This window comes from Ostrinia nubilalis, chromosome 8 (assembly GCF_963855985.1).
Source record: "Ostrinia nubilalis chromosome 8, ilOstNubi1.1, whole genome shotgun sequence".
NCBI classification, from domain to species: domain Eukaryota; kingdom Metazoa; phylum Arthropoda; class Insecta; order Lepidoptera; family Crambidae; genus Ostrinia; species Ostrinia nubilalis.
In genome coordinates, this window is record NC_087095.1 from 12,417,105 (window position 1) to 12,440,282 (window position 23,178).

Below are 23,178 nucleotides of genomic sequence, written 5' to 3' on the forward strand. Positions count from 1 at the left end.
GAATAGGAACGCATCTTACACATCGTGTTCATCACACTATAATTTTTAACACTACGGAAAATAACTTTACCTTTTCCCAGGCCAAGATCTAACGAAACTCCGTAAGCATAGCCCGCCTGGATTGCGTCAAAGAACAAATTAAAGCCTTCTACATCCATGACCGCCTGGCCTTCAAAGAATAAAGCAGTCTTCTACAAAAACTCATTTATTATCATTAAAAGACCATACAATCACTCAATGTCTTCGCACTCCTCCACCATGTCGCTGGGAGGCCCGGGCTGCGCTGGAGGGCCCCAGTTCAGGTAGACGGAGTCCGTCCATAGCACCATTCCGAATGAGAATAACCACCTGCAACATTTCATCGAATCAGAAATGAGTAGATCCGTAAACGAACTAAAGTCGCTGACATAGCCCGACGGTTTAGAAAGCTGAAGTGGCAATGGGCAGGGCACATAGTACGCAGAACTGACAGCCGATGGGGCAGTAAGGTTCTGAAGTGGAGGCCGCGTACCGGAAAACGCAGCGTGGGACGTCCACCCTACAAGGTGGACCGACGACATCATAAAGGTAGCAGGAAGGCGCTGGACGCAAGCCGCTACATGGAAAGCATTGCGGGAGGCCTATGTTCCAGGACGTCCACTGCTGAACATATTCCTCCTCCAACGATTTCCACAACGACCTGTCCTGCGGTGCCCACATTTACTTCCCGCGGCCTTCACCAGATCGTCATTCCACCTTGTCGGGGGCCTGCCCAAACTTTCTTTTTCTAGCCTGTGGACGCCATTTGAGAAATTTTCTGCCCCAATAGCCATTGACTACGAGCCGGCAGAGTAGTAAAGAACAGCCCCCATTCTTCCCATGTAGAGATAAGAAACAATATAATAATATGCGAAAGAAAATACTTAGGTAAATACTAGCTGTGCCCGCGACTTGCCCGCGTGAAAACCCATTTTTGCATCATTTTTCATTGTAGCTCTGCTCCTATTACTCATATCGTGATGGTATATAGCCTATAGCCTTCCTCGATAAATGCCCTGATAAATGAGCTTTCTAACACTGAAAGAATTTTTCAAATGAGACCAGTAGTTCCTGAGATCAGCGCGTTCAAGTAAACAAACAAACAAACTTTTCAGCTTTATAAGTTTATATTTTTATTTTGTTTAGAGTTAAGTTTGCCTTAGTTTAAAAAAAATCTGTTTATTGTAAATAAATAGTATAGCTTTATAATATTAGTATGGGTCATTCCACAAAAATATGTCAACTCTTAGTCCGCGCCACATTTCACATGGAATATTTTTTAATATTTTATTCCAAAATGGTTAAATAACAGCTCGCAATGTGTGTTATTCATCACTCATTTATATTTTTTAAAACTATTTTTCAAATTCTCTTCAAAAATCTTAAATTCCTTTTAAATGACCCAAATCGTCATTCCCTAGGCATGTCCGTACTCCAAAAGTTTGTATTTTGGAACCCATATTAACAGAAACATCAATTTCATCCTTTGTTTTAAGTAACGAATAATCTATTTAAACGTATATTACACCAAATTATATTAATATTAAGCAGTTTCAATAAACAATAATTTGATTTTCTTTAGTTGAAAAAGAGTCCACAGCTTTTAGCGTCATTCCCTCGCCACGCACTGATTTTATAATTTTGCGCTTTTTTATGTATTTAGAGTGAATGACATTTAGTTGAGTTTTAAGTACGATACGAAGTTATCCTCAGACCATACTGGCTTTGCGGCAGCCGTTTTTTGAATTAGTGCAAACGTGCCAGTTGTTGCGGAAACATGTGTTGATCCAGTCACTTCGTCAGTCCCTAGTTGAGTAGCTTTATTGATTACAATAGGAAATTGTATATAATTTAATGGTATTTACGTGTGGTTTTTCGGCTATTATCGGCACATCGTATTAAGCATCTTATATTATAAAGTTAATCTGCATTTGTGTTAAGTTTTACTCCAAATCGTCAGTCCCTAGACCGTCAGGCCCTAGCTTTAAACGGCGCTAGGTACTAAGTTACTAGTTAGGGAATGACATTTTTTATCTATATTAATAATTTCGTCAAGGGGTACGGTAGACTGGATCGAAACCTTATATGAATAACAAAGCATAAAAAAATATCGATTTTGAGTCGACAACATATATCCGCAAAATTCGGATAATGGAGAATTTCGTTAAATTCCGATGGCACTGACAAACAATTTCAAACAAACCGCTGTCGCCATCTTTAGTAGTTCACTATCCACTCACTATGCGATCAGCGCCAAAACCTTATAATAAACTATTTGCTGGGTTGTCATCGATCCATAAATAAATGGAGATCAGTGCGTTTCGCGATTTTTATGACAATACTCTTTGTTATGTGTTTTTTCTTTAATTGGCCGATTCAACCACAGAAAAAGAATATTAGCCATAACCATAAAAGTTGAAGTTCAATGTCAATGTCATTTAGTTTCGCACAGTGATAAATTCCAGTGACATGCAATTTTTGTAATGGCAAAATAGATAGATAGATAGATAGATAAAACGTTTATTTGCATAACAGAAACACACATTACAAACAGAAAGTACCAAAAGTAGGACAAAATAGTACCCTCAGGACAATATGACATGGTATGGTAAGACAGAAATAAAAAGAAAAAAAAATCATTATGACATACAATATAGGTACACACTTTATACAGAAATGTGTGTCGCAGCAATGCAAAACGGCAATAGCTCAGTAATTGGTTTACTTAAAAGCAAACCACTGATTTTCAGCTATAGCCTAAGGACGAAAGAACGCGCGTAACACGTCAACGTGACGGTTGGGGTGTGGTGAGTTTAAGTACATAAATATAACTAAATAGATTAAGATATTTATGATAAAGAGGAAAGGAGAAAATACACTGATAAAAATAATATAAAAATAAAAATTATGCAAATTATGCCAGGGTTCAACAAAACAACCACGCATGAAACCACTGGACCAGATCAGAAACCACTACCAAGGCGCAATCAGGTTACAGGTTTTTGCGACTCCAATAATGCAGATTTAAGCAGAGTCTTAAATGCATGCTTTGATTAAATATTTGTAAGAAACTGCAAACAAATGCAAATGTGCAGTCGATGTGTGGAATGCGACAACATTATACTCGGTTAGCGGCTTAATATTTTTTTTATTTAACCCGACAATAATAAATGACCACATGCATAGCCTGTGTTGAGTTGTTATCAACATACACGACAGAAACAGACACGATTTTTGCACCGTTTTTTCTGATAACGGAATAGACTCCTTCATGCGCAAGTTCCACTTGAGCTCGGCTGGCAGCTTATTATTATAAATAATTGTGTAATATATTTTTGCAGATAATTTCAATTATTGCGAGTGTTGTGGCTTAGAAACAATTAGGCAGTTAAGAATAAACAAGGCTCGGGCACTAGGTATCAAACCTTTTTCCTAAAAAGCAAAAAGTTGCTTCTGCTGCATCACAAGATTTATTTGATGACTTTCAGGTAAGTTAATAGTGTAGGTCACTGAGTAAAGTAAAATAAATATAGAGGTGAGAGGATATACCTACACCTACATACATTCACAATACTTATTATTATTTGAATATTTGTCTAAAAATAAAATAAAGGACATCATCCATTTTGGTCCAAAATCAAAAGTGCCGGCCAAAAAATAAAAGTGCTGTATTCTGATAGAATACGTCCGCCTTAGCATTTATTACTATGGCACCAAAGCTGTAGCACCACTGTGCATCGTAGTATTTGAGCTCTAAAAATATATGAAACGACTGACTTTGATCTCAAATACTACGATGCACAGTGGTGCTACAGCTTTGGTGTCATAGTAACAAATACTAAGGCGGACGTATTCTGTCAGAATACAGCACTTTTTTTTTCATTGGCCGACATTTTTGATTTTGAACAAAAAATGTATGAATCGTCGATGAATTTTAGATCTCAAATAAGGTACTTGATACAAATAAGGCCTACCTAACTTTAAATGCTTATATTTCAATAAATATTAACGCCAGTCAACAAAAACAAGGTTAATTAACTTCTTCCATCCTTTAATTTTAGCAATATTACAAAAAATAACACAGTTTTTAATTAAATCTATTCAAAATAAGCAAATTACGAAACCACTGATTTTGGCTTTATTAAATCACCTACACGGAATAAGGCCTATATGATTCAAGTGCCTGTAGACCTTAAAATTGAGGTTGTATTAAACAAAATGCGGTCTTATAACATTAAACACGTCGATTTGTTTGCGTTATCAAAATTTTACATACCAAGTAAACAGAAATATACTGTATATCTCTAGATAAACTTAAATTCCACTTATTAAGAATAATACATAAATTATAGATAAAATTAAATATTCATAGTAACTAAGTAATGATTCCCTACTTAAATTATCAAAAAAAATATCAAAAACAAACAATATTATTTTTTTGTATAGGGCTTATTAAAACACCGTGTTCGAATAAGGCCTACACATAAAACCTTTTAAATAAATCGGTTTAGGAACATCATTTAGTCTTGATTTTTTGTAAACAAAATGAGATCTCAATTTTTATTAGAACCAGGGCATAAAAAGGCTTCTGAATCATCTTTACGAACTCCTACACAATCTTTATGATACCACCAAAAGCAGTCCTTTATGGTAGCATATCTGCTACATTGTCTTCGAGACAGGCATGATAATACCAGCTTTAATTCTCCTATCCTTTAGAATCATACATACGGCTTTTTTTTCTTAGTTTTTATTGATTTTGTATTTTGTTTCTCTTTTTACAGGTTTAGTAATTTTTTTTTAATCTGTTTTCTTTTTATTTTCTGTGCTGTTAGTAACATTCTTATTAAATAAATATTTAGTTACTCTTTGACTCATTTAGTTTAATGAATTTATCCGTAATCAGGTGTTGACATAAGTATCCAATATGGCCTACCATGCTGAAATAAGGCCTAGGCCTTATTAGATATCTCGCTCTTGTTGTCTTTAAAAATTTACAAATAATGCATCTATAGCCAGTAGTACAAATTAAGGTAATTATTAGCTAGTAAGAAATATTTAGAAACGATTACTAAGAAAAGATTAATCTAAAACAGCGTTATTTTACCGAAAATTTAAGATGAAATCGCCAGATTTTTATAAGAGAGCACGAAATCACCCACCACCTTAGAAGAACGCGTGCCAATTGGTGCTGGGATCGTGGATCGGGACGCTCTTGCACTCTACCGGGTTGTAGGGTATATGAGTACGTGTCCTTGAAGTATTATCCCGGTTGGATTTATTTATCTGTGTTTTCTGATGTATAGGCCTTATTAGAACGTAGGCCTTATTTGTATCAAGTACCTTACTCGACGCACAGTGGTGCTACAGCTTTGGTGCCATAGTAACAAATGCTAAGGCGGACGTATTCTGTCAGAAGACAGCACTTTTTGTTATTGGCCGACACTTTTGATTTTGAACAAAAAATGTATGAATCGTCGATGAATTTTAGATCTCAAATACTCGACGCATAGTGGTGCTACAGCTTTGGTGCCATAGTAACAAATGCTAAGGCGGACGTATTCTGTCAGAACACAGCACTTTTTTTTTATTGGCCGACACTTTTGATTTTGAACAAAAAATGTATGAATAATCGATGACTTTTAGATCTCAAATACTCGACGCACAGTGGAGCTACGGCTTTGGTGCCATAGTAACAAATGCTAAGGCAGACGTATTCTGTCAGAATACAGCACTTTTTTTTGTTGGCCGGCACTTTTGATTTTGGACCAAAAATATATGAAACGTGGATGATGTCCTTTCTCTTATTAAACTCAGTTAGCTCAGATGGTAAGAGCGCGACAACGGAGAAGTCGAGGATGTAGGTTCAATTCCTGCATGTGGTGTATTTTTTCATCACATCTTATTAAATTTGTTTAATAAGAGTAACACAATATATAATTAAAAATTTAAATTAAATCTTTAAATTAAATTAGCTATTCATAAATATATTTCTCTTTTAAGGTTGATAACGAAGAGTTGACGCTAATCGAGGATTCATTGATGATTGATGATGCTTCTTCGGACAACAAGAAAAAACAGCTACTGTCAGTCAGCAGTGATGATGCTTCTTCGGACAACAAGGAAAAACAGCTGCTGTCAGTCGGCAGTGATTTTATTTCTTTAGAAGAAGAAGAGAAAGAAAACATATCAAATGGCGGGCAGACCCCCGAAAAAACGTAAATATTCAAGCAGGTTTAGTACAGAATATCAGCACCCCAGGACTAACTATTTATATTTAGCACTTTCAAATAACACCATTCAAGTATCAGTACATTCAGTTGGTTCTATGATTTATGAATGTGTTCAATGTCAAGCACTTCATTTTTTAGGTGAAAAAATTAAAAATCATTTTAAAAATTGTTGTCATAATGGGAAGGTATACATAGACCCAGACAGAGTCTTAAAGCCAATTCCAGAAATATTATTAGCATTTTTTTAACTAAACAGAACAGATGAAAGTGCTCGACAATATCTTTACACTGAAATTCCGACACATTTAAGATTTATCCATGGACAGTGGCAACCACGAATATCTCAGTCAGCGGCTGATAAAGTAATTGCAAGAATGTATAATTATTCCTTTTCTGATCGGGAACGATATTATCTCCGGCTATTACTTCTTCACGTCACAAGGGCCGACTTGCTTCAGAGATGTTAGAACTTATTAATATGAAAATATTATTTACACATCATTTCGAGAAGCTGCTTAAGCAAGGGGGCTGCTTTTTGACGATCAAGAATGGGAAAGATGTTTGGATGAAGCAATTGGTTTCAAACTTCCTCGGCAATTACGACAGCTGTTTGCGTTAATTTGCGTGTTTTGTGAAGTAACTGATCCTAATGCTCTTTGGGAAAAATTTGCATCACATTTTATCGAAGACTTTACAAGATCCCGCCCTGAAATATTATCCAAACAGTTGGCTTTACAAAAAATTGATGAAACATTAAAACTCCACGGAAAGAGACTAACAGATTTCGGACTTCCGGAGCCAGGTATTGATGAAAATAGTATTTTCTTATCTGATCCCGTTTCTGACTATTAATAAGAGTTATTTACATAACCTATATTAACGATTGAATTTGATTGTTTTGTTAATTTGTCTTAGTTTATTTTGAATGTTGATTTAAAATAAAAATAATTTGTGTAAAAACATTTGCAGTTTTTATTTACCATATTTATTAAACACAACTGTGACACAACTAACGAAGCTATATGTGTCTATATATTTAATATTCTTTGAGAACCGATGACTACAGAAACATCTATCTACATTTTGCACCTAGAATTGAGTATTATGAGTCAAATTTCACCCGAGCGAAGCCGGGTTTTCATCTAGTATAGTGATAATAACAAAACAACTACATGAAGTATATTAATTTATCTATAAATGTTAAGGTTATAAGTTTTATACTTTATTGAAAGTCATATAGGAGTAATGTACCTAGTATGAAAAAATTGAAAATTATAATTTCTCCTAAAATAAATCATAAAGTGACTGGCCCTTTTAGACATAACATAATTAATAAATAAACTATAATTTACACTAATAAAATATTCAAAAGCATCTTAAAAAAGTTTGGGACAAAATGACGTCGAAAATATACAGATTTTCATGGAATGACCCGTATAGATATGCGAATAGGCCTCTGACTAGCCAGTGCAGCGTGGATAATGATGGCCAAATCCTCGACTTGCCTCTAGTATTTACTCTACATTTGTAGAGTCGTGTTCCTTTAGTGAAGACTAAAAGACCTTATATGTATGATGATAATGAAATTAAAGCAAGTAGTCCTAAAAGAGATACTGAATGTCTTAATGACAATAATGCTCAAATAATTTTAAGACTAACCAAAGAGCTCCAGCCACCAGCACTTTATTGTAGAAGCTCTGCTTGTCTTTGTACCAGATATCCCACGGGCCGCAGGGTATCGGCAACTCATTCATATGCGCATCGCAACGGTCTATGGAAAATAGAGCAAAAAAAAGTTCCCATAAACAAAATGCGGCAGTGAGACTTTCTTGCAGCTCTAAAGGCCTATTCAGATCTAAGCGGTATTAGCTACCGTCTGCGGCAGAGAAAACCCAGTGGGTATGCGGTAATAATACTGTTCAGACCTAAGCGGTATTCGCTACCGTCTGCGGCAGAGAAAACCCAGTGGGTATGCGGTAATATTACTGTTCATACCTACCTAAGCTCAGGTCGCTCTAGCCGCGGAACTTGATACTAAATACCTGAGCGAAACCCGCGCGGTATGTATCTCTACCCACAGCGGCAGCGAATATCGCTCGTCGCTCTAGCCGCGATACTTGATACTAAATACCTGAGCGAAACCCGCGCGGTATGTACCTCTACCCACAGCGGCAGCGAATATCGCTCGTCGCTCTAGCCGCGATACTTGATACGAAATACCTGAGCGAAACCCGCGCGGTATGTACCTCTACCCACAGCGGCAGCGAATATCGCTCGTCGCTCTAGCCGCGATACTTGATACTAAATACCTGAGCGAAACCCGCGCGGTATGTACCTCTACCCACAGCGGCAGCGAATATCGCTTAGGTTTGAATAGGCCTTTAAGATGAAAACGAAACTTCTGGGAAAACTGGCTATAACATAATATAAGAATATTAAAAATCATTGGTCAAGACAAGTAAACCATGAATAACTTGAAAAAAACAAATTGCCTAAGGTGGGAATCGAACCCAGTTGGAGCAGTCGTCCACTCAGCAAAGGGTCGTGAGTTAGATTCCCACCCTTTTAACGTAACCACAACCTAAATACGAGTGTGCACCATTTAGTTATAATGTACTACGTACTATTACTTCAATGGTGTGCACTAGCTTGGAAATACTACTCATCAAAAGTCAGAGAGAAGGTCGGGGGTTCGATTCCCGTGCACTGCCGTGCAGCTTTTACAAACGTTTTGCGTCATACCGACTGTTTGTAGTGGCCTAAAATCCAAATCTTTATGCTTTTTGGAAAAACATCTCGTGCGTGTCCAATGATTAGCTAAGTTTTTTATTTATTAGGTACCCGACTGCGCCAGAAGGAGGGTTATGTTTTTTATTTACCTTGTCTCGCCAAACACCTCCTAGTTGTAGCGATGGTGCGGCTAGGTGTTGTTACCGCTTTAGATAACGCCAAAAGCTTCGATCTCATCTTTTTTCAATAAACAATTTAATTACGAATACAAACAACATTGACTGATAGACAGTTGACAATTCTTTAACAAGTGTCAGTTGATATTATAAAGTCGAACAAGCCAGTTCGTTAATAACAAAATCAACAGAGGTTTTGCTTTACTTGTTGCAGAAATTACTCAAGCATGTCAAGCATGCTTAAACGATGGCCCAAACTTCTCTTAGGCCCAAACAGGCCCAAAGATGCTTTGCTTTTCCTAAATAAACAAACACCCATGGCTACTTACCTTTCCTCCTTCATTAGCGAAATAGCGATATAGAAAAAAGCCATTGATACGAAATTAATTCGTAAAAGCTAAAACAATTTTTAATTATGTCTTTCTCAGATAGAAACAAAGCATTTTTTTACTAACAATAGGTACTGTACCTATCTCATTCCATTTCGCACCATCCCGTGGGATTACGCACGAGTATTCTACGACCACTTTATTATAAACTTTATTGAAACTCGTATAAAACCTGTATTAGAAATAGCTCTCGGTGTAATAAAAACTTTACCCGCTCGTAATAAAAAATCTGCGTTACATTGCGTTAAATATTCCAAAAGTTTCATAATAAAAGCGCGGCCCTTGAGGAACTAATGTGTTATGTTTGGTGGGCACATTGTGGGGGTAGTTTCGTGTCACTTTTCTAATGGTATAAATGTATCTACCCGCATAATCCCTTTTTTCATTGCGACCAGTGGGGCTATCTATTTCACAAATATTGTTCATGCATTGCCAATGTGGGCATTCGTATTTTTAGGGATGTTTCCTGGGTAAAAAATCAAGAGTTTTAATTAGTCCGTCAGTTAGCTTATCAAAAACTACTCGACACCTATTTTTCACTTTTTAAAACTAATGAAAATGTAAAGAGATAAAGCGTACCAAAGTTCTAAAGAAAAGGCTCGTGACGTCAGTGAGTGCGTAAAATTGCAGCACTTTGTAACGTCGCGCGGAACTTCAACGCACTATAACTTTGTATTTATTTGTTTGATTGACAATTAAAAATATACGTGTGCAATAGTTTTTTATACTAAAATTGACAGACTAAAAAAATTTTTTTAGGAAACTAGCCTTACTGACGTGGCTCACTCCGTAGGTACGCCGTCGCGCCGCATTGGAGTCACCGCCTCTTCTTTCTGAAACCTTCTATAGTAGAAGTCCACACTGTATTGTAGGCCTGAACTGTTCAGTCAACGCTGAGAACTTAAATATTGTGGAGTATATTTTGTGAAGTGTGCGCTTTAGATGTTTATGATCGCTTGATTGACTGAGACGAGGTTGGTCCTTCATCATCTTCCATCTTCGAGGGCAGACAGATTGGGAACCGCGGTTCACATTAACCCCTGAAACTGCTGGTGCTGGTGGATTGCAGAACGGGTGAGCGCTCAATACTCAATTACACTCGACGTCAAATAAATCGCACCTCCCGCGACAAGCATTTTCGAACTTATGCATCCCAACTTCCCACCAATATTGGTACCATTTAAAAGCCTAGTTCTAACCTTCATTTCATTAAAGGAAAGGTTTTTACCCCAAAAATGTGTCTTTAGAAGGATCCAGTCACTTCTTCAAGAAATAGGTAGTTAGTTACGCTAGAGTCAACTTTTATGGCTATAAAACTGTTGGGTTTAATTGCTATCCATCTGTTAAAGAGGACACGTGAAATCATTATTTGGTTTTATAACCATAAAAATTGGTCTAATTGATCCCATAGGTGGGCCCAAAGTGAGGTATTTTTTCCAGTCACATTTATGGTATATGTTAATCATTTATTAAGAAATTAAATGTGTTTTTCTTTAAGGATATTTATTGGGATTTCAAATAACACCAATATTGTTGGGGCACCATGATTGTGTCAGAAGAAAATCGTTAAAGTTCGCGTCGCGGAAGGTGCGGTTTATTTGATGTTGAGTATATTTATTGCATCAATAATGTTCCAGAGGTGGTATGGTTTTATTCTAAGATACAATTTGGACCACAGCATTCTAAGAGGGGGAAAGAATTTAAGCTGTTTGTTCGTAGTGAGAAAGCAGAAATCTCTTTTCTGAATCATAAAATGACCTCCACCTATGGTGAATATTTACACGGACTGGAAGACGTAGTGTAGGCAGGTCCCCCACTAGGTGGACCGACGATCTGGTGAAGGTCGCGGGAGGTGACTGGATGCGTGCGGGGCAGGACCGGCCGTTGTGAAAATCCTTGGGGGAGGCCTTTGTCCAGCAGAATGATGGTGAATATTAACCCGAACCCATTGCGATAATGTGTGAACAAACTTATTAGATTTATAGGTAGTGATTATATCATTCGCATAATTCGCAAATTGCATACGATATGGTAAAATCTACATTAATAAAAATATGTTATGCTTATATTCAGGATGTTTATTAGTTAATCAAAACGTGTAACTATATAATATTAGCATATGCTAACGCCGCTGTATGGTAAGGCGAAACGATCCAAATGGATCCTTAGAATTAAACTAAATTATAGGTAACTTCGGATCTGTGATAACTGTGGTTAGATATATTTTTTACGGACGCTAATAATCATTTTTTCTTCTTTACAGGACGCCCATGACAAAAACCTTAATTACTTAATTATAAACTACAATCTAATGTTATTCTAACAACGCTTAATATTATTGTAAATATTAAAATTCGATCGGCAATTTTTGTGTGACAAAGGAGCAGACTTTCGCATTTTTATGATGATTAGGCTAAAGAAGCCAATATTGCAACAAAACAAAACAAAATAACGTTTAAATGAAAATATTTTTCATAATCATTGAAAATTTTTAAAAGAGTAAAAATAAAGCCACCGATGTGGGTTTTCGCGAATGAAAGATCCGCTAGATGGCGGGACGTGGATGTGGGGTCTGACTGCTGCGTGATTGGTCGATTTTGACATATCTGTCAATGTCATGTCAAAAATAACCAATCATGCAGCATTTGGGCCTCGCGTCTACGTATTGCCATCTGGCGGATTTTTCATTCGCGAAAACCCTCATTAAACTGGGCTATAACCAGTTTAGTTTTTTCCTGATGAAATCCATGGTAATTCTTGATGAATTTTAACTTTTAGATATAAACTACTATGTATAACTTTCGGTTTCACAGCTCTTATTCGAAAACATCAAATATCCATCTAAACTTAAGCCTAGATTCATACTTGAGTTTCATTTTATAACTTTTATCATATGATTTTTTTAGACACTTTCGGACCTTCCGTATTACAAAACGGTCCGATTCAAAACTCGATCCAATCTCAACCATGTTGTTCTGTGATTGGTCTCTAAATATTGAATAAAAAAAAGCCTCATGCCCATTTTCACCATCAATCCCTAATTTTTAAGTGACCCCTATGGTAACACATAACAGGAATTTTATTTTCATCAATCTCTGAAATTAATAATAATAATAATACGGCCTCTACTTGTTGGATCTGTATCCCCACGCAAGCCTTATAAAGGACCGGGCCACTTTTGACCCGTGAGCTCCAAAGCGTACAAACATAATAATAATAATTGAATCGAAATTTGAGTTTACGCACTCTCACCAACCTAAAGTTACCAAAGACCCGAAGTATCAAGCCGGTTGCAGACCAAGAGCTAAGGTAAGTTTAGCTTAAGAGTTCATAGACGAGCGACATTATGTCGGCGACGGCTTGCGATAGTGGTAGGTGTCAGCGACAGTCTCCGACTCGCACCTTTCGCTGTCAGGACATGTTGACACTGGCTATACTACCCGTTCGCGCTAAGTTTGCCGGTCCGTAGAATGCGCGTCCCCTCTCCCAACCGCGATTAAACGCAATTAGTTAGTGCTTAAACGCAATTAATGTGTCTCATTTTACGCAAATACACAATTTTTATCAATAATAATGAATAAAAAATATTTTGAATATAAGTTTGTTAAAGTTATAGACGATTCCCTTCGAGTGACGTCATATCGCCAGCAGCAAACTTAAAGCGAACGGATAGTACGTTAGTGACTCTTCAAGAGTCGCGATGCATCGGCGACTGTCATCTAATTTGAATACCTGTCGTCGGCGACTGTCGCTGACTTAGTCGCAAGCATTCGCCGTCTACTGTCGCTCGTCTGTGAGTTCCCTTAGCATGTTGCATAGTTGGCAGTCAGCACACAACTGTGGGAAACTGCGTCAACTATGCAAGCTATAGATAGTGCGATCCGCGAAGACGCGCCCCACCATTCGTCCCAATCGTTTATAGTTTGTAGTTTTGTCGCTTATGTTTGAGTGTTATCGGTACACGCTTATTATATCCATGAGTGAGATCCTCCCCGCAACCCGCGCTTCCCTCGACCAAAAACTGGTGGGGCGCGTCTTCGAGGATTGCACTATCTATACTTAGGCTGAGTTCCACCACCGTTTGACCGTAACTATAACGATAACCGGTGTTTTTTGTATAGAGTTTGACAGATTCTTGACGTTTGTCAAAGTTAAAGTAAGATGGTGCAACCCAGCCTTAGCTTAGCTCTCGGTCTACAACCGGGATCACTATGCTAATCTAATGTAAACTATTCTAGAGATAAATACAAGAGTTATCTGCTCTCGGGCTTGGGCTTGGGAGGCTTGAAGCCCATGATTTTCTTCTTCTTCTTTTCCTTGCTGCCGCCGGATTGGAAGGTCTTCCAGCTGTCTACTCGGTTTTGACGAGATTCCTGCAATGCATAAAAATAGTCATTATAATTTTATGTTCATCAGAAACAATGTAGGATTCTAACGCCCATATTCACAAACATTACTATGAGATCTCATAGTGCGCGTGGACGCACAGAGTGATACACGAACCAATCAGTGAGCTCTATGTAACGCTGTGCGTTCGATTTGCTGCTCCACTTAAGCAAGCATCGTTTGTGAGTACGGGCGTAACTAATTGTGAAAGTATCGGTCCAGTAGCCTATTCAATGAACAGTTAGATCTCTTTCCTCTTTATATTAGAATTTTCGATAAGCAAACATTTAAAATTTATCTAACGACATATCTACATAAGGTCCACAGGCACACGCTAAACGCAGTTTCAGCCTCTTAAGCGTGGAGTTTCGTAAAATCCCGTCTTAGTGAGCACCTAAGTTCTAAAAGGAACCTCCATGCAAAATTTGTGGCTCCTAGCACTTGTAGTTTCCCAGATTTCATGATGAGTGAGTGACCTTTCGCTTTTATAAATACATATAGCTTTTGCCCGCGGCTTCACCCGCGTGAAATTCAGTTTGTCACAGATCGTCATAAATTGTAGCCTATATGTTATTCTGGGTTATAAACAATAATAGTGTAGTCTCATCAAAATCCGTTCAGTACTTTTTGCGTGAAAGAGTAACAAACATCCAGACATCCATACAAACTTTCGCATTTTTAATATTAGTAGGAAGTAGAATAAATAATACTGAACCTCAAAGTTTTTGGCCCATTCCTTTTCAAAGGACATCATCTCCTCCTGTTCTATTTCCGCTTCTCGCTTTCGTTTCCTCTCTTCCATGTCACGAGTTTCTAGGTGCTGCCTCTTTCTCTCCATATCAGCAAACAGCTGGAAATTAAAATATGTGTTGAAAATAGTACTTAGAGCGCTTTCACATTAGGGCATTAGTAGCGCAACTGCAGCGCGGCAGCGGCGTTATTATAATGTAAAGGCATGTATTCGCTGTCACATAGTATGAAATTTTCTGCAGCGCGTCAGTCGCGCGTTTGTCGCGCTTCTAAATCGCCTAAATGTGAAAGCGCTTTATGACAGCGGATGCCTGCCTTCACATTATAAAAATGCCGATGCCGATTCTTACGCCCTAATGTGAAGGCGGACTTAAACTTATACCAATTTTGGACGCGAGTCATAGGACCGGCAAACAAACTGGTGCAGAGCATAGCAATTGATTGCTTGAGTAGGGGAGTAAATGGACAAGCAGGAAATATCGCGGCATTGACAATCAGGGATACATAGTGACGCAGGGACAGGGTTTTATACGAGTTTAGAACTACACCAATGTCAACTTAACTAATAATAATTTTAAAAGTGTATACCTTCATGGTCATAACATAGACTGCGTGTTTGTACTTGACAGGATCGTCTTCTGGTATACCTTCAGCATGGCGGCCTTCTTTTTTGAACTTCTTTCTCTTCTGTTCTATCTGTAAAATAATACATACATCGTGCATGATAAAATAAGTAACACTAGAGTATCTATTATAATATTGTCACATAAGTAGTATAGACAGACATCTGTAAGTTAATTAATGTGTTATGTACCTACCATGTGATCTGTGCGCTCTTTAGCCTCTTGGTAGACATCTAAACATTTCTTCCGTGTATCTTCATTCTCCAGTATTTTCCATGATCGGTTCACTATTTCGAACGCTTGCTGAGCTCTTTCGGAGTCATCCTAGAAGTCAAAACAAAAATAAAAACTTTAATATGCAGTCATTCAAACAACAGGTGAAAGTGATGTGAGAAATAGGTACTTTAGCAGAGTTAATAATATTCTGTAGTGTTTTTATTAAGTTCTAGATGTTCTTTCATTCGTCTCACACACTCAAATTTGTTCCTTACCTATGAACCGGAGTGTCAGCTCATGTCACGGGACGGTTCCCATCTGTGGATAAAAAGGAAATATTGACGGGCGTAACCGTCTAAACTAAACAAACGGAGATCTTCACTGAAGGTATTTACACAATAAAATAACATTGAACGAGAGAATGGATGGATATCACAAATATACCATATCTCTCTCTTTTGTCACTTGAATCTTTAAGAACCTAGACTATTTTGTTTGTACTTGCAAACTGTAACAATGGTTAATTACATAAAATACTGCGACATATATTTGTACATCAATCTAGTGTAGGCTAGGCTGTAATATGAAGTGTTCTTAAGACTTCACATAAATTCAGTTTGTATGGTCAATGCAGTTGAGTTACTTCAATATTATTTATAGGTAGTCTATCTACAGAATGGCACGCTCACACACAGTTATGAGATAGCTACGTAAACTACTTACGATATTCTTGTCTGGATGCACCAAAATGGACAGTCTTCGGTACTTTTTCTTGATTTCGTCAAGTGTTGCATCTGGTTCCACTTGCAACACTTCGAATGGATTTAAATTGAAATACGTCGAACCTGGACGCAGAAGCCTTTCTATTTGCTGCTTCGGAGTCAACACTGAATCTCGCTTCTCAATTTCTTTAACCTGAAAGTTATAGTAACAAATTATAAATTCGTGCCATGATGATTCTGTCAGTGATTACATGGGTGTTGTGGTCGCGATTACACAGTAATTTACCTCTGTATAGAACTCGTCGAAGGACTCTTCCTTTGAGGCTGAAGGCACTGAAGACATAGTGATCAACCGTATCTATTTCTGCGTTACTAAATGTTTGAAGAAATCGTAAAATATTATTTATTTCATTGCAAGCACAAGCCAAAGAGCATAAAAGAGTAAGAGACGGCACTCCATAGATATTTTTTGAGCTCACGCACACATATGCATTTTAGAGAACGACCCGCAAATCTTTACCAACCGCACAAACTACAGGCGGAGCTACCAACATAATGCCTTATTTTCTGACAGTATTAGTGACGTTCGTAATAACTTATCGATTATCGATACTTTGCTAGGGTTGTAATTGCATATCGATATCTAGTATAGGAACCTTCAATATTTTAATGATTACTATTTTTATTTTATACTATGTGTAAGTAAAACGAAGTTTTGTAACGTAAATTATTTATTTCGAAATAAAATAGGTATATTACAATAAGTATTGAACATGACATAGCAGTTGTAGGCATGAGGAATTATTGAAAATTATAACAAAGTACAGAAATGATAATTTTGTAAACTTTTATTTTCACAACTTTTTCTAAGAAAAAATAGGATTTTTATTTATAAACATCTTTAATTTTCTTATCAGCTGATCGAACCTCAGCCTCAAGATTACTTTTCAATGCTTTGTTGCTGTGCTTTTTTACTTTTGTCAGCAAAATTGTTTTCACTTTTTATGAAGCTGTCATTAATGATTTTACAACTTTTTCTTAGAAAAAGGTAACTTAATATTTTAAACATCTTATCATAAATTTCTTTATTATGTTGTTGACATTTAAACCAACTAAAATTACAATTTGTACTCAACATTAAGAAAATGAATTTTCCAACATTTTCCATATATATCTGGTCGGCAATATGGTCATGATAAAATTGTTTAGCTTCATTTACGGTGGTACATAATTGAATTGTTGGATAAACGAGACTTTTTTTATCATGCCACCATTCGCGAAGAGATATATATGCATACAAATCATTGTCAACAGGAGTTTTCACGCTCAAACACTCTTCACAAATTAAACAAGAACTGTTCTGTAATAGTTTGGCAGCTAAATACCCGCTTACATATACTACTGGTTGGTTTTCAAGGCTACACAAATTTTCAATGGGCTGTTCTAAGTTTTCAGGGTCCGGGATAGACAACACAGGATAAAATTCAGTGTCTGTGGAATCTTGAACATTAATTTTTATTTCTGTTGTTTTTAAATTAGTTTTTAAAATGTCTTTATATTCCAGCATATGTTTATTGTTGTCTGCTTCACAATTAGCACTTCTGCTATGAGGCACTTTCAGCCCAGTAACCATGCTTGTTTTAAGCGCTGCAGTAAAGTGCGTGATAGTGGGATTTCTATTGGTTACACTGTGTTGCCTAATGATTCCAAATAAGTTTTCCAGAGAGTCTTGGTTAAACTGTCTAAGGTTCATATATTTAAACCCTTCATTCTTTAACTTTTCCCAAATATCGTTTAAGGATTTGATAGATATTTGATATCCCTTTACGCATTTAACATTTTTTAGTATCGTGTTTTCTGCTGTTATAAATTTTATGGTTTTTAACTTATCAGTATAAAAGGTCCAAGACTCAATGTGATTACTTGATGTGGAAACATTTTCCCGGATCCCTTTCTTTACGTCATTTAAAGATGATGGACCATTTGTACAATCAAATAGTTTATCTAACTGTTCAATCACAAATGCTGTATCATTGCAATCAGAAACTTCTTTCCATGCCATCATTTTTAAAATAGCTGCCACGGTATTACTCAGAGCATGCGCAGCATACTTCACCCTCATCTTAGTTTTGAATGTTGGATTTACAATGGTACTATTCAGTTTTTTAAAATTTAAAAAATTTCTGTTGTGTTCTTCTGCAACTACCAAATGCCTCCATTGTGCAATTTTTCCATCGAAAGACATATTTCCACTTTTAAAGAAATTGTTTCGTAATGATTTGAACAAGTGAGGGATGTCATAGATTATAAAAATTTTGTCATTATTTACAGAGAAAAAGTTGCTATCTATGCCTTGTCCACAGTTTCTTTTTAACATGTTAAGAGCTCCTATATTTGTAGATCCCTGATCACAAACTGTTGTTAGAACCATAAATCCGATTTCTTTTAATTTTTTGATGATGTCCGATATAATTTTTGCCAGTTTTGCTGTTGATATTGTGCCTTCCACAAAATAGTGCGCAATATATTGCTTGTATTTATGTTTAGCACCCTGTATCATAAACACTAACGCATGGTCTGCAATTTTCTTTTCTCGTCCCATGTTCTCGCCCTCTCCATAATCCACGTAGCCATCCACTTTATCAGCAATTTCGTTATAAATTATCCGTTTCTTTAACGCCATCTCGTCAAATATTAACGAGCAATATTTATTTTCCTTTGGCATACTTGATGCTTTTGCCTCTAACATATCAATTATATTTTTATTTATACCAGGCTCCATTGGTATATTTTTTAAAATCCTTTGGAGCGTTTTAGTGCTTGGTAGCGTAAACAGCTTTTGCATATAGCGGTATGCTTTAGGGGACCGTTTAAATATAGCCAAAGCATATATTTTGTTGGCTAAAGTCCACCTTTTTCCTTGTGACTTTTTTTTGTTATTCTGCACTACATCCTTTACTAACGATGTCAGCACTTCCGAATCTAACTTGTCTAAATTCACTCTTGACTTCGCTATATTCCTTATTGTTTTTTTTGCATTTTGTAACTGTCGCCAAAGCCTCTTCTCTTTAATTGTAAATGTTGATGAAGTGTCTGTAATAAAAACATTTCCATTAGTAAAAAAAACAACATTAAAGCAAATTGAATTGAATATTGGTTAATTAATCAGCAATTTTACTTAGTTTTTTAAATTAGGATGTTTTATCTTACCTTTCATTTCAATGTTTTTCTTAGGTCTTTTATAACTGTGGACTAATATTTCTGCCTGTGCATCTTGATGGCAAATGTTTTTATCATCTGAAATATTATAAATATGCAAATTAGTTTAAAATTTATTTTGTTGTTTTATGAAACATATTATTTCCAAATCAATCAATCATTATCAAGTTTTAAAAAAATGCAAAGACAGGATAATGATAGCTCTTCTCATAAAATATGAAGCGTGGGCCCACCTTCAATAACAATGACATAATATTAAATTAAAGGCATTTAGAGGTTTTAATGTTCTGCATTCTGGATGCGGTCTGCGGGTATGTCAAGAGGGTTATTCCGTATTCGACCCACGACAAACTCAACCCACTCATTATTTTCCTTACTCAACCCAATTTTGTTCCTTACTGTACCCACAACTAATTTTTAATTTTATGTTCCTTATTCACCCCAAAAACATTCCTAGCTCAACCCATTTTAAAACCACTTAAAAAATATAAGATTTTTATGTACGGTCAGAATAAAAATATATTTTTTAGAAATTTAAGCTCAGTTAATTTTTGTGTTAAGATCGTGCTATTAAATAAAACTACAGGAGTTCTGATACAATAATATAATTGAAAAACGTTTTTCACAAAAGGACACAAATAAAATAATGACTACATGCAATTAGAACTATAACTTTTCATAACAAAACAAAAAGTAGATACATTTTTTTAAAATCTTATAATAAAAATCACAGATTAAAGAGGAACCATTAACTTACACAATTTGAATCTAATATAAATCTACTATAAATCCACTATAAATCTTAATAAAAGTATTCATGTGGACGGACAACTAATCCCGCGGTATAAGTTTTGAGCGGTATGATTTGACCAAAGTTTCTTAATTACCTTAAAATAGAATAAAATTTTCGATATTTAAGTTATAACTGATAAGGGCCGATTCGCAACATTGTCAAAACAATTAAAACCGGTTTAAGGGTGAACAATGGATGGACAAGCCGCTTGGCAAGCGGTATCGGTTACTCATTTGCATAGATAACAGTTAATAAGATAATAACTCACACTTTTACCTTTAACAACGGTTTGTTGAAAGTGCAAGTTTTCCCATATGTATGTTTTTATATTTTATCAAACATGTAGGTGATTTTTTTTTTAAATAAACATAAATGTACTAGTATGTATTTATCATAATTAAATTTCTGGACAAATAGTAAGCGTTGTTTTGCTATCCATACTTGTTTTTGGTATATTTACTTTGGGTTGAGTGAGGAATGCATTTGGGTAGAATAACGAAATTCTGTAATGGGTAGAGCTAGGAATACTAATTTGGGATGAGTGAAGAATTGGGTTGAGTTGTCATGGGTCGAATACGGAATAACCCTGTCAAGACAATCTGTAAGTGGTCGTGATAAGGCAATCAGTCACGTGTGCTTTGCGTTCTTTGTTCGTATCCGCACGGTCAAATAGCATTAATATAAAATGTACAGAAACCTAGAATGTTGTACATATAAGTTCATTTTGACCTGACTGCAGACTGCAGAACGCATCCAGGGTGGCATTCTTTAGTTTGAGGGAAGGCATATTTTAGAAGGTAAATAATTAGTTTGTACACTTACCATGAGTAATGGGTTTATAGGTCATATGTTCTGGTGCATTGGAAGTAGAAGGAAGAGGTTCAAAAGTTGTTTTCGCAGAAATACCAGAATCTGGTATATCCACAGCTCCCAAACATGTTGAATTTAGTTGTTTGGTTGTAGTTGTAAGGGGAACTGAAAGCAGATAATGAAATGTGAATTGGGTAATAAAATGTCATGTTCTTACCCAACTTTAGGGTACAATCAGTCTAGTACATGTCTTGCTCACATTAAAAATTACTAGCTTATAAATATTATTAAACTAGCTGACCTGGCTAATTAATGTAGATTGCCTAAAATTTTTCAAATTGGTCCGGTACTTTTTTTGAAGAATTTGTATTACACAAATTACTAAAGTCCCTCTAACTCAACACACATTCTAAGCTAAATTGTGTTACGAGTGGGTTTACTACAATATTCAAGCTATGGGGTTCTAACCCGCACTTTAGGCTATCTTGGCTTCGAGTTACGGAGCCGATCAAATACAAACAAACAATTAAATATTTCCTTTTTATATTATTAGTATAATTTTAGATAAACATACCTCGTTCAACTGGATTTGACTTCTTTGGAATGCAATATGAATGATCATAAAGAACTGTAACAAAGTATAGATATAATTAATAATTGAAATTATATATTATTTATTGATAAGCATACAACACATGTTTGTGGTTACAAAGAAAGAACCTTGTTAAATTGCATTCGGTTGGTTTGTTTTGGAAACCAAAGAAAATTAATTAAGACATCTAAATAATTCAGAAAAATTGATAGTAAATTAAATTTAAAAAAAATAATTGAAGTCATCATCATACCTGTCTTGAGGTTTTCTTTATTGGAGTCTTTTACATGAAGAGGAAACTCTGTCAAAACTTCATCTGGCAAGATGGGATTGCTCAATTCCAGTGTTGGAATAGCTGAGTTCTTCAGCCGAGTTCCTTTGGCATTGAAGGATTCAGGAGTGAAGTGCCCACCACAAACAAACTTCAGTTGGTGTAACTTTTCAATAGGTACATATGCTAAGTCTTCTATGCCAGCATTTTTAACCCACATTCGACAACTGAAATAAGAAATACCTATTAGAAAAGAAAAAGAATAACAAACTGAAATTTATTCATCAACTAATTTCTTTTAGTATTGTTATGCAATTCATTTACAGAGTACGAAACAAAATACTGAAATTAAAAATTGGTTATGGTTATTTACTGTATGATTAAAAATATTAATCCCAGCCTTTAAGTTTACACAATCAGTAAAATTATCTTGTAATAAATGAGTGTTATTAGAAACTTACCGGTCAGAATCCAGAGGAAACCTACTCAAAAGTAAGGGTGATCCACCACGACTTCGCCTCTTATTACAAATAACGCACTTCTTGTTGTTTCTACTCTCCATTATCAGTAGAAGCCTAAAATGAAATAGGTATTAATTAAACAAAGCCTATAATTTCTCTCCAACCAGTGTCAATGCCCTGGTTCATGCATTTACCAGTTTTGAAAGTACATTTACATTTTCATCACATAGGGTTGTTTTTAATGAATAATAGATTTGTAATAGATCTAATATTTCAAGTAAGTAGATAACATACCCATTAAACAGAAAAGTAAATAAGAGTTTAAACTTCTGTAGAAGTTGAAACACAGCTTATTTAAAAGAGTCTCTATCTCACAAAAAACATAACACTGAACAGCAAACTTTATCACGCCCGATACGGAGGAACTTAATCAACTCAACGTAAACGACAGAAAAGTTTATTTACAGTAATATTGCACCAAATCTGAGAAAATAACTTCACACGAATCAATTCGCCGGTTAAAAACTCAAACTCAATTGACAGACATTTTTTTTCATTTGTCAAACTAACAATACTACCAACATAAGGACACTAACAATTATTTTTAGTATGGTGGTATTGATCCGCGGGTTCCCCTGCTGTAGTGAAATCAATCCAAAATGCACTTTATTGCTTAAGGGATAAGGTTGTATATCAATTGCTACATATAGAGACTAGTTTTTGAATGAGAAGTGTCTACCCACTGGTGTCTACCCACTGGCACAAGCCAAGGCTCTTTTTTTTATTTCG

The 23,178-nt window shown here is 35.9% G+C and overlaps 3 protein-coding genes across 3 annotated transcripts; all 3 read right to left on the reverse strand.

The window, feature by feature from the left end:
* Positions 1-206: 206 nt before the first annotated feature.
* LOC135074217 (uncharacterized) lies at positions 207-9,272 on the reverse strand. The gene is made up of 3 exons (XM_063968514.1): positions 9,131-9,272; positions 7,911-8,022; positions 207-348 (listed from the first exon to the last, which is right to left on the reverse strand). The coding sequence occupies exons 1-3, from the start codon at positions 9,216-9,218 to the stop codon at positions 231-233; spliced, it is 318 nt and encodes a 105-aa protein (XP_063824584.1). The 5' UTR covers positions 9,219-9,272; the 3' UTR covers positions 207-230.
* Positions 9,273-13,553: 4,281 nt separating this feature from the next.
* LOC135073977 (dnaJ homolog subfamily C member 8) lies at positions 13,554-16,692 on the reverse strand. Its single transcript, XM_063968257.1, has 6 exons — positions 16,530-16,692; positions 16,245-16,436; positions 15,501-15,629; positions 15,271-15,378; positions 14,648-14,782; positions 13,554-13,919 (listed from the first exon to the last, which is right to left on the reverse strand). The coding sequence occupies exons 1-6, from the start codon at positions 16,584-16,586 to the stop codon at positions 13,800-13,802; spliced, it is 741 nt and encodes a 246-aa protein (XP_063824327.1). The 5' UTR covers positions 16,587-16,692; the 3' UTR covers positions 13,554-13,799.
* A 4,157-nt stretch (positions 16,693-20,849) lies between these two features.
* Positions 20,850-23,132, reverse strand: LOC135073979 (THAP domain-containing protein 5-like). Its single transcript, XM_063968261.1, has 4 exons — positions 22,390-23,132; positions 21,911-22,155; positions 21,640-21,693; positions 20,850-21,230 (listed from the first exon to the last, which is right to left on the reverse strand). Exons 1-4 carry the CDS (start codon positions 22,488-22,490, stop codon positions 21,061-21,063), a joined length of 570 nt encoding a protein of 189 aa, XP_063824331.1. The 5' UTR covers positions 22,491-23,132; the 3' UTR covers positions 20,850-21,060.
* Positions 23,133-23,178: the final 46 nt, after the last annotated feature.

Coding starts and splice junctions, on each gene's coding strand:
- LOC135074217 (XM_063968514.1), bottom strand. CDS start 9,218: ATGAGATCGAAGCTTTTGGCGTTATCTAAAGCGGTAACAACACCTAGC. Junction 8,023..9,130: donor GAGGTGTTTGGCGAGACAAG/GTAAATAAAAAA, acceptor TATTTTCCATAG/ACCGTTGCGATGCGCATATG. Junction 349..7,910: donor CTGGTGGCTGGAGCTCTTTG/GTTAGTCTTAAA, acceptor GAAATGTTGCAG/GTGGTTATTCTCATTCGGAA.
- LOC135073977 (XM_063968257.1), bottom strand. CDS start 16,586: ATGTCTTCAGTGCCTTCAGCCTCAAAGGAAGAGTCCTTCGACGAGTTC. Junction 16,437..16,529: donor TCGACGAGTTCTATACAGAG/GTAAATTACTGT, acceptor TATAACTTTCAG/GTTAAAGAAATTGAGAAGCG. Junction 15,630..16,244: donor TGCATCCAGACAAGAATATC/GTAAGTAGTTTA, acceptor TTTGACTTCTAG/GATGACTCCGAAAGAGCTCA.
- LOC135073979 (XM_063968261.1), bottom strand. CDS start 22,490: ATGGAGAGTAGAAACAACAAGAAGTGCGTTATTTGTAATAAGAGGCGA. Junction 22,156..22,389: donor TTTCCTCTGGATTCTGACCG/GTAAGTTTCTAA, acceptor TTCTTATTTCAG/TTGTCGAATGTGGGTTAAAA. Junction 21,694..21,910: donor TAAAGAAAACCTCAAGACAG/GTATGATGATGA, acceptor ACTTTGTTACAG/TTCTTTATGATCATTCATAT.